The sequence below is a fragment of the Cydia strobilella genome, chromosome Z (genome assembly GCF_947568885.1).
Source record: "Cydia strobilella chromosome Z, ilCydStro3.1, whole genome shotgun sequence".
NCBI classification, from domain to species: Eukaryota; Metazoa; Arthropoda; class Insecta; order Lepidoptera; family Tortricidae; genus Cydia; species Cydia strobilella.
Genome location: NC_086068.1, coordinates 46,518,137 through 46,538,911, shown reverse-complemented (window position 1 = coordinate 46,538,911; position 20,775 = coordinate 46,518,137). Strand labels below are relative to the sequence as shown.

General features: G+C 41.1%; 1 protein-coding gene and 1 long non-coding RNA gene across 2 annotated transcripts in view; one reads left to right on the top strand and one right to left on the bottom strand.

The window, feature by feature from the left end:
* The window catches only part of LOC134754962 (filamin-B), a 174,490-nt gene that overhangs the window by 9,144 nt on the left and 144,571 nt on the right, over positions 1-20,775 (bottom strand). Inside the window, exons 33-49 of the mRNA XM_063691456.1 lie at positions 19,905-20,074; positions 19,628-19,720; positions 19,178-19,322; positions 18,981-19,066; positions 18,383-18,575; positions 16,758-16,979; positions 15,325-15,488; positions 14,328-14,478; positions 11,493-11,741; positions 10,726-10,946; positions 10,255-10,462; positions 9,422-9,550; positions 9,051-9,215; positions 8,483-8,640; positions 1,137-1,319; positions 710-854; positions 109-324 (exon numbers count right to left, since the gene is read on the bottom strand). Coding sequence (XP_063547526.1) covers positions 109-324; positions 710-854; positions 1,137-1,319; positions 8,483-8,640; positions 9,051-9,215; positions 9,422-9,550; positions 10,255-10,462; positions 10,726-10,946; positions 11,493-11,741; positions 14,328-14,478; positions 15,325-15,488; positions 16,758-16,979; positions 18,383-18,575; positions 18,981-19,066; positions 19,178-19,322; positions 19,628-19,720; positions 19,905-20,074 — 2,898 coding nt within the window. The remainder of the gene's footprint in view (positions 1-108; positions 325-709; positions 855-1,136; positions 1,320-8,482; positions 8,641-9,050; positions 9,216-9,421; positions 9,551-10,254; positions 10,463-10,725; positions 10,947-11,492; positions 11,742-14,327; positions 14,479-15,324; positions 15,489-16,757; positions 16,980-18,382; positions 18,576-18,980; positions 19,067-19,177; positions 19,323-19,627; positions 19,721-19,904; positions 20,075-20,775) is intronic.
* Positions 1-20,775, top strand: part of LOC134754981 (uncharacterized) — a 245,613-nt gene that overhangs the window by 85,284 nt on the left and 139,554 nt on the right. The gene's annotated exons all lie outside the window — the stretch shown is intronic.

Genomic DNA, 20,775 nt, shown 5'->3' with positions numbered 1-20,775 from the left:
GAACAGAAAAGTGCTACTTTGATCCCTCCTAGCAGGGAAGAAAAGTTCCCTTTTCGAATAGTTGATGTGAAAAAATGTTAGTGTTAGTAGGTTTGCTTGGATGCTCACCAACAGTGAAGACGGCGGGAGTATGTGGCGCGGCGTGCGCCAGCCCGCGGCCCGCGAGCGTCACGCGATCCGCCGTGTTCCCCGAGGCGACCAGCGCGCGCCGCGGCGCCCCGCCCACCAGCGCGCCGTTGTACGTCAGTTCCAACTCCTGCTCGCCGCTCACGCCTTCGGCTGCCGTTAGAGTCACTACGGCCCGACCCGACACTGTTTCCACGCCTGAAATGTTTCATTAATGAAACACATGTGCAACAAAAGCTGAAGAGGTTGTAATGGAAATAAATATAAGGAAAATTCATGATTTCAGAGCAATCATTGAAGAAATCATTGGTTTTGTGTTTTTGTGAACCATTCTACCAAACTTTTGCGACTTGATTATTTCAAAAAGTATGACTGTAAGTCGAAAATGCCCGTTACAAACTAATGGACATGAGGCAATAATCTACTACATATTATTTTGACATGACTGAAAACTGTTCAGATAGATTAATCAATGCATAGAGTCAAATTTCGCCAATTTTCCAAAACTATTAATTTTTGCTGAAGGTATCATTGGCCTTTTGATCCGTACTGAATGCGACAGCCTGTACAGGTAAGTACTTACGTTGGTGTCGGCCAGCCAGCAAGCACTCCAACGTGCCGGGGCCCGCGTTGCTGGTGTCGAGCACGAGCTTGGACGGCGCGCGCACGCGGCCCGAGCTGTCCGCGCCCCAGCCGCCCACTGGCACGATCGCAGATGTGTCTATGACCTGTACAAATAGTCGCCACGCTAACTATAACTAATTATACTTGTATTTTAAGTTGCAGACGTTATCTTTAATTTCTATACCTTCGAGATTTTTTTTATACCTTCTTTACCCACTAAGAAACGAACTATTTTCGCGCATAGCAATTAAATGTTTGATATATAAATGCTTACGTGTTTTTGTCCTTTTTAATCAAATAACTGTGATATATCTGGGAACTAACTAACTGCTAACTAATAAATGAAAAACTACATAAATACTACGTGAATGTTTGAGTAAACACACTTTGACAGAGAAGGGGCTGCCAGGCAAGGGTCCGGTGGCGGTGAATATCCGCACTTCGTAGAGGCCTACGACCAGTGGGATGTACGCGCAGAGCCACTCGCGCGGCGCGCCCGCCACCACGCGACACTCAAGCAGGCCGAACGACTCCGCGTCTTCGTCCTTGCCTTCGGTTAGCTTCTCAACCTGTGTACAAATAACCAAACAGTTAATCCTTTGATCCTCAGCACTTTAAAATGTCAAATGCCTTGGGGTTTTACATTTTTTATTAAGTTATGCAAGAAATTGCGTGTGCAATATCACGTGAACATTGCGTGATGAGAATAAAAAAAAAGTAATTCGCGAAAGCAAAAACTCATGAAATATCGGAAATCGATAAGTCCCTGTTTATTTATAGCACAACGCTGCAGTTGATTCGTGGTGCCGAAACAAAAGAAGATCGCATTGCAGTAACAGCCTTTTGTAAATTTAGCCAAAATATTTGTGTAAAAATATATCATCATCACCAGGCCCGTGTACATCTTTACAGAGGATTTAAGCAGCATCTGTGATCTAACGACTCAATATATCCAGGATACTAATATTGTCAAAAAATTCTTAAACTATCAAGGTCAATAAAATAAAAGGGTTGAATTCGCATAGTTTGTTAACTTCTAGTTTCCCCCGCGACGCAATATTACTAACCTCGATGGACTTATGTCTGATATAAACGATTTTTTATTAATAACCCAAGAAAATGAAAGAAATCTGCGGAAATAATTCGTGTACTTTTGAAAATTGGTATAGTTGTACCTTGTGGTGTCCAGACGAACATACTAAAAGTCCTCGGGGGTGGGGGGTGTGCTGATGGTTGGAGAGCCGGCAGTAAAGTTTCGAACCAACGTGATACCGCGATGAAATGCACAATGGTTTCCCATAAAAGTGATGCTAAGTCCGAATTTGATAGTCTGCCACGGCGGAACTGGCCGAAAGTACAAAAAAGATAGCCACTTCCGGTGCGAAAAAGGGGGGGTCATTTAACCCATCTGATACTGCAATAATAGCTATGGCATCAGTTAGAAATTTACTGGTAGATACAGAAAAGCGAAATCTGCCAGTATGATTCCTGCCGGAAGTGCTTGGCATACGCTCTCAAAGGTGACCATCGGGACCCCTAAATTAACCCATCTGATACCAGCATGAAACCAATTCCAGTCGGTAGATATGAACCTTCTATTCAGGAATATATAAGTCTGCCAGGGCGTTTTCAGCCGAAACACCTTGACATACGAGATTTTGTGGCGCAACATCCGTGGTACCCGTATTTCGGAATTGTACATATTACGGACATTTCAAATACTGCAGGCTTATTAATTTATTACTCTATGCTTATATTTGTATATTATTACGTTATTAATAACATATATTTCAAATTTATTAATATACACAATATAATTTGCGCATTAATTTAATACCTGCTTACGGCTTTGTACTTCTTTGTTTGCCTTATAAAGGTGCTAACAAATTAGCTACCGATATCTTTACAGTTGATAGTACTCGGCTCCTGAAGTATATGTAAGTATGAAACATTGTAGGTTTTATGATGTTATTTTGAGAAAATTGGAAAACAAATTTGCTTTGTAAAAAAACTCTGTTAATGAGATAATTAAATGAGACCTCATTGAACAGATTCTAAAACCTCTTTTAAATATAAAACGTAACTGGCCACTTCACGTTGATAAATCAAATGACACGTTGACAATGACATTTAAGACAAACAAGCAGTTAAATACATGATGATTATTTTTTAGATATAATTATTATTTATTTATTTTGTTCGGTAAATAAAATAAAAATTATGAGAAAATTTCTTAATTTCTGTTAAAAGTTAATTGTTCTAGTGTAAAGTACCATCTCGTAAAATTTCTGTAGCTAATTTGTTAGCACCTTATATATAAATAATAAAATAATTTTAAATTACAATATCCTTTATTTACCAAAATGAACAAAATTATTATTATTACATACTTATTGTAAACGGGTGTGAAAAGACAGGATTTTCAACGTCAAGGACGAGTTTTACCAATAATCCAAATATGAGCATTTTACATCATTTTTAGGGTTCCGTACCCAAAGGGTAAAGACGGGACCCTATTACTAAGACTCCGCTGTCCGTCTGTCCGTCCGTTCCGTCTGTCACCAGACTGTATCTCATGAACCGTGATAGCTAGACAGTTGAAATTTTCACAGATGATGTATTTCTGTTGTTATTTATAAATATTGGGAGTATTATGGGTACTAGGCGAGGATATACATACATACTTATATAGATAAATATATACTTAAATACATAGATAACAACCATGACTCAGGAATAAATATATGTTTTCATCACACAAATATATGCCCTTATCGGAATTCGAACCCAAGACCATCGGCTTTGCAGGCAGTAAGTAGGCCAGACCGGTCGTCAATAGATTAGTTATCTCAATTTGTAGTGTTATAAAACAACACCCTGAATGTTAAACTACGTCATTTTTGCGTCAACGTCAAGAAATGTAGGGGAGAGGTGGGAATGACGGTATACTTAATGTTTCAAGTCCAATAAAACTAAAAATGCTATTCTTTTTAAGTTTTTGTTATTTTTATTATTATCTTTGGTAATCAGTCTTTTATAATCAACACTTACTAGGAACTCTCTAGTTAGATAATTAAATTAAAAATAAATTAAAATGGCCAAAAGTGCCTACTCTCCATCTTGCCCCCCAGGTATGGTAAGATGGGGGAACCCCTACCGGACAAGATAAGGATGATTCATAGAAATATTATATTTAGGGCCTAAACAAAACTTCAATTTTTGGATATTGGGTCCATCGTCTAATAACTTCACACGAACTGTTTTACTTTTATTTCTTAAGTCGTCTGAGAGACAGAAAATGTGTTTACAGCTAACATGTACCCCATCTTCCCTTTATAACAGCATCCACCGCTTTTTTCTTGGCCTCTAACCACTCTCCTCTATTTGACTTTCTTTTATACTTTTTCACCGTTCTACAAGAGAAGAATAAATAAATTCAAATCCGCAATTCTTCATCAGTTTATCACTTTAAAACTACGGCCGTCAACCCTATCTTGCCCCATGTGCCTAATGAAATTCGAAAGTAACAAAAAAAACCGTACTTGAAACCAAACAAGTCCTTAGCTGTTGGCGTGATTGCTGGGCCATAGGAATAAATTAACAGTATATATGTGCTGGTGATAATAAGGAAACAAACGCAAACCAAATAAAACACAAAAACCGGCCAAGTGCGAGTCGCGTTCCGTACCATAATACCATTACGCAAAAAACGGCAAAAAGTCATGTTTGTTGTATGGGAACCCCACTTAAATATTTATTTTATTATGTTTTTAGAATAATTGATGCATCAATTGTGCATTACAGGTAATGAATACAGGTGTTATAAACAATTAGTTATAGTTTGTTGTTATAGCGGCAACAGAAATACATCATCTGTGAAAATTTCATCTGTCTAGCTATCACGGTTGATGAGATACAGGCTGGTGACTGACGGACAGACAGATAGACAGCGGAGTCTTAGTTATAGGGTCCCGTTTTTACCCTTTGGGTACGGAACTCTAGAAATGACAAGGAATATGGCAAAAACAGTTTTTTTGCAAATAAATAATGAACGACACCATTTGTCTAGCCGGTCACTGTGCGAACTGATTGCCATGATGGCGACGCATCGTCACGCACTAACGGGATTCTGATGGTTGGTCAGTCGTGTCGCCATATAAAGCCGCTACCCCGTCTTACTCGTCTTGCCCCTCTCTCCCCTACATAAGATAGTGATTAGATACACCAAATAAGTGAAAAAACGCCTCAAGCGTAAAGGAACCACCAAAAATCATTTTATGCCGCATTACAAGCCTGATTTAGCTATGAATACTAATACCCCCTTATTCGTAAAACTTTACGAGCCTGAATTAGTTAAATTATGTTTTATCCTTTTCTTACAAATACATAAGTCAAAATGACAGACAAAGACAAACGATTCATATAGCTAATTCAATGACTATCAATCATATTAATCACATTATTTAATTTATTTTAACTTCATTTATTATAAATATATGTTATTAATAACGTAATAATATACAAATATAAGCATAGAGTAATAAATTAATAAGCCTGCAGTATTTGAAATGTCCGTAATATGTACAATTCCGAAATACGGGTACCACGGATGTTGCGCCACAAAATCTCGTATGTCAAGGTGTTTCGGCTGAAAACGCCCTGGCAGACTTATATATTCCTGAATAGAAGGTTCATATCTACCGACTGGAATTGGTTTCATGCTGGTATCAGATGGGTTAATTTAGGGGTCCCGATGGTCACCTTTGAGAGCGTATGCCAAGCACTTCCGGCAGGAATCATACTGGCAGATTTCGCTTTTCTGTATCTACCAGTAAATTTCTAACTGATGCCATAGCTATTATTGCAGTATCAGATGGGTTAAATGACCCCCCCTTTTTCGCACCGGAAGTGGCTATCTTTTTTGTACTTTCGGCCAGTTCCGCCGTGGCAGACTATCAAATTCGGACTTAGCATCACTTTTATGGGAAACCATTGTGCATCTCATCGCGGTATCACGTTGGTTCGAAACTTTACTGCCGGCTCTTCTACCATGAGGGTATAGGGGGGGTTAAAGCTATATTTTTTCAGATTTATCATAGAGTAACTCATACTAGAGCGGTACTGTCATAGTAAATTTTGTAACCCCAGTAAATTCACTGCCATCTGTCGACACACTTTAAAACTAAAAATGAAGATTTATAAAAATACGATAGAATGTATTTAAATATAGATAAATGATTTTTTTTATTTGCATTAATTATTTTTATGTTTTTGACCCATGTTCTTTCACTGATATTCGTTAAAATTGTTAAATAACAAACGAAACCGTCAACGCCATCTATACGACTGTAGGCCAAAACTAGTAGCGCCCTCTGAACAAGAATCAAATTTTCTTGATTTTCGAGGCACGTTTTTTCCTAAGACTGTATCCATCTATTACGGAGTTATATCTATCTTTGGATTTATGCTTGTATTTCGAATATCTGTACGAATAGCATTATAATTACTTCGAACAAAAGTTTCTACATAACATGTTCTACAAATTAGGTTATATTTATTTTTACTCTACGATCAATACTTTAGTATGGCTCGACGCCCGACATGATCGTGGTCGTTTATTTTTATAATTGATCAGCAGGTGACTAAGCTTGCTTATTCTAAACTAAACATTTGAGTTATGATGAACAACTACGAAAAAACGACGTTTTCTTAAATCGTCTATTTTTTTTCTTTTTGTTAATTTAAACATCCTGTAGCTCGTAGAGTATTAACCGTAGAGTAAAAATGAATATGACCTAATTTGTAGAAAATTGTATGTAGAATCTTTTGTCCGAAGTAACTATAATGATATTCGTACAGATATTCGAGATATGAGCAAAAATCTGAAAAAAGGTACCTTCAACCTCTCCTACACCCTCAGCACACCCCCCCACCCCCGAGGACTTTTAGTATGTTCATCTGTACACCAAAAGGTATAGTAGTAGTAGTAGTAGTAAACTCTTTATTGTACAAATATACATATTAAAAATTACATGGTACAAATAATAAGATGTACAAAGGCGAACTTATCCCTTTGAGGGATCTCTTCCAGTTAAGCTTTGAGTAGATGAGAGGAGAAAGTGAAAAGAGGGTGACAAATGTAGCAAAATGTACAACAAGGTACCAGAAAGATAAAGGATATAAATACATACAAAATTAATAGGATAAACATATATAGGTAATATATTACACAAAAAGGAATGGGGAAAATACACTAACAATTGGAAAGAAGTAGAAAAATATAAAGCAACATACAATACAAATATAGGCACATTAATCAATCAGATAACCATAGCTTCTTTAACCTCTCCTTGAACGACGCAAGCGATTGCGCCTGTCTGAGCGAAACTGGCAGCTCATTCCACAACTTCACTGAACGCACTGCGAAGGACTTGTTGTATCCACGAGATTTGTGAAAGGGGATGGCAAGTGATAAATTCGCGCTAGAACGGAGACGGTGGCTACTGCCTTCAGCCAGAAATTGAAATTTTTGAGAGAGGTATAGAGGAGAAGAAGGTGTAAAAAGAACATTGAAGAGAAGAGAAAGAGTGTGAAGATCTCTACGGCGGCGGATTGGAAGCCAATTGAGTTTTTGACGGTAGTAAGATACATGATCGTACTTCCGTAGGCCGAAAATAAATCTTATACAGACATTCTGTAAGCGCTCTAACTTGTCCAAGAGTTCTTCTGTCATGTCAAGATTCACAGCGTCGCCGTAGTCGAGTAAAGGCAGTAACAGAGAGCGAGACTCAGACAATTTGGAGATGTAATAAGGACTTCCAAAAACGATCGCTTGCGACTTCATGGCGTTGACTTTCAACCCGAAAGATGAAGCCCACAAACAGACGGATTCTAAGTCGGCGTTAATTTGGCTTACGAGGGAATCGAAATCGTCAAGGTATAACTGTACCAATTTTCAAAACTACACAAATTATTTCCGCAGATCGCCCATTTTCGGCTTAATTGGACGTAGCTATAAATATCGGGCTAGCAAAGAGAAACCACTAAACTTACTAAAACAGGAAAACAATAGAGGGGTCAATATCAAAGGCTCACTTACTCTGAACTCCTAACTGTCGTGAAATTTCGTTTCGCTAAGATTTGTCAAGTGCTACCCTATCGAACATCATTGGACCGATAAAATAGGTCAAAATTGAATTGAAGTACAATAAACAAAACTTAATTACAGATACTCGTTGTGTTATTGACACTGATAAGTAATGTTATCCAGGATATCTCTGGTTTTTGATATGAGATTATCATATCTGGTATCGAGTACACACACACAACAACAGATATGATCCTGTTTGCGTCTTTGTAAATATAAAATCCTTATTTTGCAATACTTGTATTTGCAATTTTAAATAGTCATAATTCTCTAATTTGCTTTTATATCCTGACATAGGTTCTATTCCTATCCAATAAGGGTATAGTTATAGTGGGAAGGTAGATTGGGAACATTCCTAGACCGTGCCGCAACCGGGCTTGAACTCTGATCTGAGGTGTGAGTGTGAAAATCGGACTAATGGGAGATTTGTTGCTGGTGCGCACTAAACCTAGCCTAGCCGACGTGACTCCAGCAAGAAACTCGACTAGGCCCGCCGACTGGAGTGCGTTCTAATTCGCAAGACCTGTATGTGTGTATATCACATTAATCACATAGAATAAAATCGAAATCGTTGACATGACTCACCTGCACGGTGGGAGCGGCGTGGTCAGCGCAGTGGATGGTGAAGGCGGCCTCCTTGCCGACGTGCGCGTGCGCGAGCCCGGTGCCCGAGCAGCGCGCCGCGCCGCTGCTGCGCCCGCTCAGCACGCCCAGCGACACAGGGCTGCCGGCGACCGGCGCACCTGCGACATCAATAAATGCTTCATTTCAAACGGACAACTAAACCGAGTGGTGCGAGCAAAACTATTTATCCCCTCGAATAGGTATTCGAGCCGCCGTGCCGCTTCGCTAGCCGATATCGAGCTAGAGGTATAGAGCTCGATATCGGCTAGCGAAAAAACGAATTAGAATTTAGTACTCGGCTCTTTGCTAATCCGATGAGTCGGTGGGGTTCGATGGTTTAGTGGTAAAAATAACATAAAACATTTCCTAGGAGGCTGGGATCCTAACCCGCAAGATTTCTCCACGAGCCGCTTTCGGTACGTGTGTCCTGTCCATGCGTGTGTATGTCCACGGAGATGCGGACGCGCTACTCGATCATGGATTCGTAGACTACCTCCAGCTCGCTGTAGCCTTCCTATCTCTAACCTACCTCCATAGTTGACGTAGATGCGGTAGTGCGCAGGCACGGTGGCGCGCAGCCGCACGCGGTACGTGTGTCCGTCCTCGCGGATGTCTACGGGGATGCGGACCCGTTTCTCGCCCATGGCTTCGCAGACTACTTCCAGCTCGCCTACGCCGGCTTCCTTTGTGTCCACTGTCACGAAAGTTTCCAAGAAATTAGGCATTTACATTAGGAATCGGTATAGCCACCATAGAATTTAATCGGTAGACTACGAAGAAGCCTCGACCATCAATAGAGTATAATGTATAAAGAACCATAAGTAGGACGTGAATCAAAGTCTAGAAATGTACTTAAGTCATAATAGATAAATTGAATTGTTTCGCTACAAAGTTACTGACCTGTGAAGTTGACGGGCGTCTGTGTGATGATATTCCCGGTGGGCATCCCCGACATGATGACTTTGTTGGGGTCGAATGACTCGCATGTGTACGGACTGCCAGTGACGGGCTTCGACAAGTGTAGGACCTCTGTCAATATATATTACAAAACGGTCATTAATTGACATACACTTATTATTATTGGAATGAGATCTAATAATAACTACCCGTACCCGGCCCGTACTTGTCTTGCCGTTGACGGAAAAATGACGTAACGCTACATACGAGTATGATTCCAATAGGGGATATTACTGCAATGTTCTGCCACCAGAGTGCAACACTAGCCTTTTTAGTAAACCATAGAGTAACTTATACATACTATACCTTTAACAGGTTTTCAAAGATAATAAAATATGACATTTATGCATCAAGACGGTTTGTTTACAGACCTACCGGGAAACGCGAATCCGAAGATTCGCTATCTGCCTTTTTATCGCTCGAATATGTAAGATGTTAGATAACAAAATTTCGATTTTCTAGATTGTGGTAGTGGCTCCACCAACGCAAAGTTTCGCGTAAAATTCCCTATTGGCATTTTCGTAATAGTTAATCATCTGTCAACCTCTTTAGTTAACTGATATAGATACTTAACAATCAGTACAGAAATCTCTAACTGACTTCAAGACCCCCCTCCCCCGAAGTTGCGTTACGTAATATTTAAACGCCCCCTATGTGACGTACGTACATAAAGTTTCTCATCCATTCACGAGATCACGTAATTTCGCGCGCATGCTGACCCAGCGTGTCTATGCTGAATGACGCCACGCTGCCTACTCGAGTCTAGTATCAGTTACCTATCGTGCTCTGGCCGACTTCGGTGATGGTGTACTCCGCTTGTAGCAGCCCCGACTTGGTCTGGTAGCAGCGGACGGGCAGCGCGCGCGACCCGGGCCCGGACACGACCACGTCGAACTCGCGCGCCGGCCGCCCCAGCGTGTCTATGCTGAATGACGCCACACGGCCCACCTGTGCCTGGTATAGCCCCAGCCCGGAGGCTGATACCTGCATAGATAAAATGTACTCTGTGTATTAAGAGCGATGAAATAGATTGTGAGAGTCTAGTAGGAGGTACTGGATACACACAGTTTGCATTTTATTTCAAGCCAAAGTAAATTTAAAGACAATAAAATGGGTCAAAGTTTTCATAATCATTGAACACAAGTTATTTAATGTGGCCATTAATAACCTGGTCGTACCCCATTGTATGTATACCCGGAAGTTAGTGGCACCCGTTGGTTGCGGAAACAGTGTCCAGAATACGGTACCTCTTGTCCATGGCTGGCAGGCAGCACGTCGATGAGGAGCGGCTCCCGGGACACGGGCGCGCCGCTCCACAGCAGCGACAGGCGGTGCGGCGCGGCGCGCGCCGGGTGCCACACCAGCTCCTGCCGGCCGCCGCCGCGCCGCCGCATCGAGTGCGGCACCGTCTGCCCGCCGCACGTCACGCGCCCCGAGAGACGGCCCGCGCCCCCGTTACTTGTGCTCACTGGAATGTTTACCTTATGTTAACACAATAATAGTTTTGAATGATTCACGGTTAGTTTCACTAGACTTATATTGACCGGGATGTAACTGTTGGATATGCTGCTACTGCATGTAACTGCGTCGAAATATCGGTAGCTCAAATCAATACAAAAGGTAATCACGGTCTATATCCCGGTCAATATAAGTTTATGTTAACTCCACACTTATTCTCTAGACGATAGACCATCATCGCAACTAAATATTTACTAGTGGCTCTGTGAGCTGCAGATTAAGCGTTCCCCCACCTGCTCAGCAAATTTCACGAGAATAAGTTGAGAAATGCGACCTGTTGAGAAGAACAGCCACAGGCAGAGCAAACAGGACACAGCAAAGCATTTATGCCCAAGATAAAACGGAAATATTCCCCCTCGCTCGATCAATGGGTTAATTACATGTTATAGAATAAATATGAGTGCACCAAGTATCTTCTCATCCGGTTGGCAGGAAATATGACCAGGTTCAACTTTCCCACTGAACCTTTTAACAATTCTCAAGTCCTTCGACCTACCTGTAAGTATGGCAGGTTTGTGAGCAACAGCGTCCCCAATAGATAGCACCTTGACGGCGTTAGCGTCCAGAGCTTCCACCTCCGCTACAGGGCCCCTCGCGCTCCGCACTAAGTATCTTCCCACCCGGTTGGCGGGGAAGGTGACCAGTCCCGCGTCTTCTATCTGCGCCTCGGCCACGCGCGCACCCGTCGGCGACACCACCTCCACGTCTGAGAGATTCTCGTCCACTTCCACTGTCGCGATGCCGCCTGTAAGTTGATGCGTGTAGTATAGTTGAATTTAATTTGCACCGATTGGTTATAGAACGTTACCTTTACGAATACAAAAGGACAAAAGAGGTGTATAGTGCTTTGCCGCGCGTCCTATCCATACAGTGGGAATAACTAGTTATGATATTTTGTGTTTCTGGGATAATATCGACACATTATTAGGTAAATACGCTAGATGACAAATTTTCATTAATGGTATCAGTCGATCAGGGGCCCGTTTCTCAAAAGCTTGTACTCGTAACTTGTAATACAAGCGGATGTCACTTTTTGACAGCTTTTGTTAGAAAGGGACTTCCACTTGTATTACAAGCTACAAGCTTTTGAGAAACGGGCCCCAGGTTTATTTTTAGGATCAAATGTCTATATGGGACCCATTGCATTAAAGCAATACAAATGATAGTCAAAGTCCGACAGTCGTACTTCACTCGCGAAACGCTCCTAACAAAACGATACGTGAACGTGACGTGAAGTTCACTGAGAGCCCATTTTGAATGTATGGACAAAATGAGAAAATTGCGTTTTTGTCGGTGGAATATTGTGTTTATGGATATAGTTGCTGTACAATCTTTTTTTGGATAAGAAATCGAATAATACCCTTACTTTTTTCCTTTTTGGAGGTTGAAAAATTACTTCAATTTTGAAACTTTCTAGTCCTGTATTTTTGTATGATTTCAATATATTTAATATTTACATTATTGTGATAAATTACTCATTTGCTATCTATGTTACTAGATTTTCCCTATTAAATCTTTTTTCGACACAAATCGTATTTACTTTGAAATTAATGTTTCTTTACATAAATCTTTTTTTTTTTTCAAGCAATAGACTCCTAATTGAAAAGATGGAAACTAGGAAAATTTATAAATTAAAATGTAGAAAAATAACTGGGATCAAGATTGTTTAGCTCAAGTATACTTTAAGCAAAACAGGATACTAATTCATCGGTGCAAATAATATTTCTTCAACTATACTATTAATCTGAACAACGTTATTTGCTGTACGTGATTGCACTCGTTATTTTGACTTACATACTTTTGTTCACCGTAATCAAAATAAATACTTAATCAAAATCAGAATCCAAATATTCGGTCCACATTTTTTTTAAATGTCGGTACTTCTTTTTTTTACCATCTAAAATTCACGTATTTTCTTAATATCACACATAGGTCTAAATCGTCTAATTGTATCTACCTACTTTTTTATGTTCGGTTTGTTTTTCTTTGGCGGCCTAAAACCTTAAGGCCTGCCGCGAACACCAAAGTTCTCAAATTGCGGGTATCTTTCTCTGTCACTGTAATTACGCCTTAATTGGAGTAAAAGAAAAAGACACCCACAATTTGCGAACTTTGGTGTTCGCGGTAGGCCCTTTGAGAAGGAACAACCTTCTCTCGTAATTCGCATAATCGATGCCTCTGATTTACCTAGAAAGTTTATTAATGACTATAATTACTGCAGATCATCATCATCTTCCTCGCGTTATACCTGCACTATGCCACGGCTCATGGGAGCCTGGGGTCCGCCTGACAACTAATCCCAAGAATTTACGTACCCACTAGTTTTTACGAAAGCGACTGCCATCTGACCTTCCAAACCAGAGGAGAAACTAGGCCTTAATAGAATTAGTTCGGTTTCCTCACGATGTTTTCCTTCACAGAAAAGAGACTAATAAGGCGGTAAATATCAAAAGCTCAGCTCACTTCTATAGCTGAAAAATTATTTCGTTTATAATCAATCTTACTAGATATATTCCGTAACCTATGTACGCTTGGTACATTGTCAATGATCAAGATCGATCGGCTCCAAAGCCATAATATTTTTTTTTTCAAAATCAAACAAATTTTTGTTACTGTATTTCCTCGCTCGTATATGCATAAGAAAAATAACATAACAGTACAATAACCAATTCTTAATAACCAGACTATAATGACATTTTGATTTGTTTACCTGTCAGCTCTGATGTTAATTTGTAAATGTTTTGTAGCGTAATAGTTTTATTTCCCGAACGTTATATTTCCAGCTGTTTATTATATACATTATTTACAATGTTTCGCTCTTGATTATGTGTAGTTTTAGGCATTTTTTGTCATTATTTATTTAATATTCTACACTTACGTATTATTCGAGTAAACCGCCACAATGACGCTGACAAGGATGACAACCTGTCATTAAAATTATTGCCAGTGTAAGAAATTAGTTCCAATGAAATTCCGCAACATGGCGCATGATAACATATTTAGATCAGTGCGGTTTCACTCACTATTATAATAGTCGCTTTTGGCGACATGTTTCGAATTCTTTGGGAATCCTTCCTCAAAAATCTAAATATCTAAATATTATTAGATTATTTTAATGCTTGAGTCTCACGGGAGTTTTATAGTTAAAATCTAAATATTATATTTTAATATGCTGATCTAAATATTTAGAGATATGTCTCACGATAGTTTAAGTTCGATTATGGCGCATGATCATATATTGCTGGTCAGGCTTTACTCGTATTTATCTAACAACGAAGAACTTTATTTATATTGTATGCTTGACAAATTGAAAGGGCTTCAGGTATCGTACCGATCTGCACGTAAGTGTGTGGCTCGCTGACGCGACACACGAACGGGCTGCCCGGCACCGGCTGCTCGTTGAATGTGACGGACACGCGGTGAGGCTCTCTGGACACCGGCACGAATGTCACGTCGTATAGACCGCGCGCTACTGCCACCACCTGAATTAAACACATAGCATTAGAATTACAACTTTACATAAGATACCTGCGCCAAACACGAATCTTGAGCTTTTCATTCTTTTATAGGTTTGATACACCAATAAAAGAATGAAATTTTGAAAGTAGGCCAGGTAGGTAGTTACAAGGGTTATGCGTCCATGTTTGCTAGTAGCATATACCAAACTGCAAATTCATACTAAACATAAGAAAATAAAAAAATAAAAATAACGATGGTCCCTCTTTGGTGCAGGTACCTTACATTTAATAAAGGGTGGTATTCCACCAGAACACGATGAGCTCGAGCGTGGACGCTGACCGCCTTGCCGACTCCCACTCCTGACCCAGCTTTGACAGTCGTGGACGGCGTGGACACGACGAGCTCCAGCGTGCCCTCGCCCGCGCCAGCCGCGTCCACGCTGAATGTGACCGCCTTGCCGACTCCCACTCCACGCTCCTCTGTAACTGACCTCAGCCTTGACAGTCGTGGACGGCGTGGACACGACGAGCCCCAGCGTGCCCTCGCCCGCGCCAGCCGCGTCCACGCTAAATGTGACCGCCTTGCCGACTCGCACTGCACGCTCCTGTACCTGACCTCAGCCTTGACAGTCGTGGACGGCGTGGACACGACGAGCTCCAGCGTGCCCTCGCCCGCGCCAGCCGCGTCCACGCTGAATGTGACCGCCTTGCCGACTCCCACTCCACGCTCCTCTGTAACTGACCTCAGCCTTGACAGTCGTGGACGGCGTGGACACGACGAGCTCCAGTGTACCCTCGCCCGCGCCAGCCGCGTCCACGCTGAATGTGACCGCCTTGCCGACTCCCACTCCACGCTCCTCTGTAACTGACCTCAGCCTTGACAGTCGTGGACGGCGTGGACACGACGAGCTCCAGTGTACCCTCGCCCGCGCCAGCCGCGTCCACGCTGAATGTGACCGCCTTGCCGACTTCCACTCCGCGCTCCTCTTCTGCCCCTTCTTCTAAGCTGAGTCCTTCGAGGGTGCCTTCCAGTTCTGTAAAGTATAACAACGCTTTAGAAATTTCAATTCAAGATTTTGCTTTTTTTTTCATTCGGACAGGTTCGACATGTTAACCGGATGAAAATTGTATTTTTATAAATAAAATATGTTTCTGAAATTATCTAGCAGCCATGTACAAAAAGGTAAGTCGATATTAATGAATGAATGAAATGATTTAATCCAGAAAAAAAATCCATATGATTAATAATAATATATGATTAATAATCGCGCTAATTTAACCACTTGAAAAATGTATCAAAATGATGACAATTTCATTGCGAATATCGCAGGCAACCCTATACTACTGAGTATAGGGTTGCCTGCGAAAATCCGTTCAAAAGAGAAGACTTTTTTTTCTTTCGGAGCGTTTATTTCCGAAAATATTTACTTTATCAAATGATGGTTATTGAATACTCGTATTAATTTTGAAAGACATATCCAACGACAGGGTTAAAGCAAAAAAAACCCTACTTCACGTGCAGGGGGTATATTTTGTTCAATGTAAGTTTGTATTCGTTGCTAAATTGTATTGAAACTACACAATCTTGCAGTTTTATATGTTCACGAGATTTCACGATTCAATACGACCTCATCCGAATTAGTTAACAAGATGAATAGGCTACTAAAAGTTTATCCGTGATGGTTTGGTTGAAAATTGGCAAGCGAGTTGTGAAATAAAATAATGAAAGTTTGCAAAAGTTTACGCAATATACGTACCTAGCTAGACGTATAAACAACACTAGAGTTAGACCAAGACAAGTCTGCAACGATTTTGATAGCACACGCAGTGCAAGTGTTATTTATACGTCATGTTTATAGAAGTTTGACGTTTAGAATAACACTTGCCCTGCGTATGCTATCAAAATCGTTGCAGACTTATCTTGGTCTAACTATAAAGCTGTCAATGTCAACAAATCAGTCAACGGCCAGCTCTAAGTTACTTCAGTAGGCTATACGATATTACACCTTAGGTGGGTACTAAATTAAAGACCTTCCCCCTTATTCATAAAACCTAGCAATCTCATAAACCTGTGTTATATTTTGCCCCTTTACCAAACAGCTAGAATTGACAAAATGACGCATAGGGACAAACGATTATCAATCAACTGTTTGTTAGATTTGACAGACGTTTATGAATAACGCCACTTGACTGTAGCTTACATTACATTACGCCTTGCGCGTGACATCTGCACGCTGCGGCAGTCTACAGACTAGGGCGTGTAAACCACTCATCGAGGTAAAAGCACAAGCTTGACAACTAACCTCCTGGTCCCAGGCCGGTGACGCGCACGCGACGCACGTCGTACACGTTGCACGTGAAGGGCGAGCCGGGCACGTGGCGGCCCGCGCACGACACCTGCACGCTGTGGCGGCCCACGGCCTCGGGCGTGTAGGCCGCCGCGTACCGGCCGTCGCCCAGCGCCGACAGCCGCGCGCGCACCACGCTGCCGCCCGGCCCCGACACGTACACCGTCGGCTCGCCGGCTATAAGCAAGCTCGTATTATTTGGTACTTTGTTCTTTGCATTGGTCTATAAACAGTTTTAGGTTTAAACTGTTGTTAATGAGGAGACAAATGAAGCACGAAGGTCAATTTACGGTAACACTATGTCGCTAGAGATACCGATTGCGTTATTTAATTTTTCGTTTATTCGCTGTACAGACATTAATTACAGTGGCTTGAAATACGTATAAGTGATAGAAATTTTATAAAGTAAAATAACAGCTTAAATAAAATTTGCCTTATTTAACGGACTGCTTCCGTGGTTGATTGATTGAATAATATAGGTATAGATTTTGGCGGCATTTTCAAGTAAGAAAGAGGTTATACCGGCGCATATTGGCCGCTATCTTGATTATCCCTCATTTGCTCATAATTTCGCGTAAGCAACAGCCAAATTTTGATTCAGAGATATCAATTTGATTCAGCGTTCAGACGATTTGGCACAAAGTAACAAGATTTTCTTATAAATTCTAATAAACTATATTTTCATAAGACTAATAACGTTAACGCAAAAAAATTGGTAATTGTTTCGCTTTTGCATTGTATTATTTTACCATAATTACTTTAAAGGCGGTCACTGCCTCTTAAAGTGAAGTGATGACTTGGTATATGATACATTGATCTTGCCTTAAAGGAACAGGAGCATGCATAGCAATTAAGTACTGAATCAGGACAAATTATAGAACTACAAGCACCAACCTCATCATATTAATAATTATACAATAAAACATGAAAAGAAACATAGCTTTTTAGTTACAAATATAGAACGGCATTTGAAAATTCGCATAGGCATAGCTTGAAGACAAGGCTAGAAAGTTATAGATGTAATATGAGAATATGAATAGTAAACAGCAGGGCATTTAAATGTACGTGAGCACACGTATAGTCACTCTCGCAAATGCATACTACGTAGCAACAACGTAACGTAATATTCATAAATAAAAATAAATAAATAATAGTGATATGATCATATCGGTGAGTTGGGAGTGAAAGATGTGTTGAGCCTAAATTAAATATATAAGTAAATGCTTTATCTATTTAAGGGTATTTTAAAGGATTTAGTAACAACAACACATCAATCAATCAATATGTTGGAAGTATAACATCCTAATAACTATTTCAAAACGTGAAGTCTAAATGAATAGATACGTCTGTAATGGGGAAATGTTAAGCCACATGCCACTATATGTAAGTAGTTCGAGTAACGCATGAACTGGCTAATTCTACGCCAAAGAAAATTCTTCAGAGAAGAGAAGAGGCTCTTATAACCTCTATGACCTTTATACGAGTCGAAACGGTTTTGCGCACTGGACGTATTACTGTTTGTCTTGCTTTATGAACAGTGGCAAATGGCCCAACAATCTCTTCGTGATTCATATACTCACTGTGGAAGCCGGTGAGGTGTATTTCGGCGGGTTCGCCGCGCGGCGTCGAGGCGAGCCCGGGCCCGGCGGCGCGCGCGTCGGCAGCGGCGGCCGGCGCCGACACCGGGCACGTGAACGGCGAGCCGGGCACGGCGTGTCCGTTAAACCGGACTGACAGGGTGTGCGGCGCCGCCTCCGACGGCTTGAAGTTCACCTAAACGACAGCAAGTATAGTAAAGGTTCGGTTGCACTAACCACAAGCAAAGGACTCGTTACTCAGCACAGAATTGTGACATTTCCCTTGCATTGACAGAATAGTTGAGTGACACACAAATCCGTGAGGTTAAGCAATATTTCACGCATTCGATGCAAGCGCGAGCTTCGCGCTGCGCTTGTAGCTCATAATGTAGCGAAAGGTGCATACGAACAGAAAACCCACCTAGCGGGTCGCTGGCAGTGAAAGTGTTAAGGCTGGACTAAGACAGACAGTGTAGTTATCCCATAACGATAAATAAATATTACAATAAACTGAATAATGTTTCTCTGTCGAGGAAGCTCGTGGTTGGAGAATGTATTGTTATCATTATCAACTAAAGAATAATAAAAAATCATCTATTACCTTAAATCTGGCGTTCCCTTCGCTCTGAACAAAATTTGGAACGTTCCTGCCATTTACGGCTACGATTATTTCCAAGTTGCCAGCACCTAGAAATGAAAATAATTCGTTATTCTTATAATTACTGAGGTTGCTGGTTTACACTGTTGATTTAGTAAGCAAAGGCATTAAATATAATGATCAAAAATCGGATTGCGTACCGGCATGTGAAGCGTTGATGGTGAAGGAGACGGGGCGGCCAACGACGCCGGGCGCGATGTCGGTGACGGCGACCCGCGACGCGCTGTACGCCTTCACCAGGAAGGGGCTGCCCTCCACGTGCCCACCCATTGCGCCGGCTCGGACCTACAGCAACCAATAGGACTCTGATGTGGGGTGTCCTGGTAGGGTCACCATGTAAAGGATTTCTCACCTATCCACTAGCTTTCCGTTCTTAATTATGTTAGGTAGGTAAATGCTTATGTATTCATATTTCCTGACTAGAGTATACTATATCGTAAATATCATAGAGTATATTGCACGAATATTAAAAATTCTGTTTTTATATTCTTAGAAATATGGACTTAAAATTAGAGTGCGCCGAAAGACCTGGGTAAAAAAAGGATAGGGAAGCAATATCACATACATGACTATAAAGATCTGAATCTCACCTCAATACTGTGGTCACCGACATCAACGGGAACAAAAGAAATGGTGTATCTTTTGCTAGGTTCGTTTTCACCAACAGTTTCTTCAGCAGACACCTAAAACACCAAAAATAGTAATAGCAGATTCGATTAGTAACAGAACTGTAGAAAAACGAATCAAATGATCAAATACTAACTAGGGAGACTGAAATTTACGCCTAGCAAATGAATTGTCACTTTATACAGAAGAAGGTCACGGAAAGAGCATACTAGTCGGAGTATTATCAGACGACTAAGTAACCTGCACGGGCACGGGGCGGCGCGCCGGCCCCAGCACGTCCACCTGCGGCGAGGCCGGCGAGTCCACGCTGAACGTGTACGCGTCGCCCACCGACACCTTGTCGGGCGACTCGCTCGAGCCCGCGCCAATCACGCGCGCTGGCGCCGACACGTGGCACACGAACGGACTGCCTGTTGATGTGATCAGCCTTATTATTAAACGTGACAAAAATGTTGCCGATTAATATTTTACGGTTTGACTATACTGGAAACTGGAATTCAAGACCAAAAAAACTACGACAGATACGTCACTGTCACAACTGTCAATGTCACTTATGTCACTGATCATTGATAAAAAAGTTTTTTGTCATAAAAATACAACTTTTGTCACCGATGGCACTTTGTTTCCAACAGTCAACTAACATCGAGACAATTCTAACGAACCTAAACACCAGTAAGGTTGCATTTGTCTATCAAAGAGTATTCCTAGACTAGACTATTCCTTTAAGTGTCACTCAAGCAAAACTGAACAAAAAATAAAAACTCAACAAGGCAGAAATCACCACAGAGCAAAAAGAACATTCTAACACTCGGAACATACGTCTGGTGTCGAGTGAGACTGAGAAACCATAGTCACGGCCGGTAGCCGATAAAAACGGCGGCGATAACAATCATAAGGAGAGCCAAACACTATTATTCTGCGATTTTGTCAATTAGCTAGATATACGTAATATAATAAATTACATCCGAGTTTGTTCTTAAGTTATTTGTAAATGATTGCACCAAATGTTATGAATACCCGAAGTGTTACAAGTACAATACCAGATTTTCAACCAAAAATCACGGTAGTTTAAGTTTTTATTAGGGCGTCTTGTATTTATCGTCTTTAAATA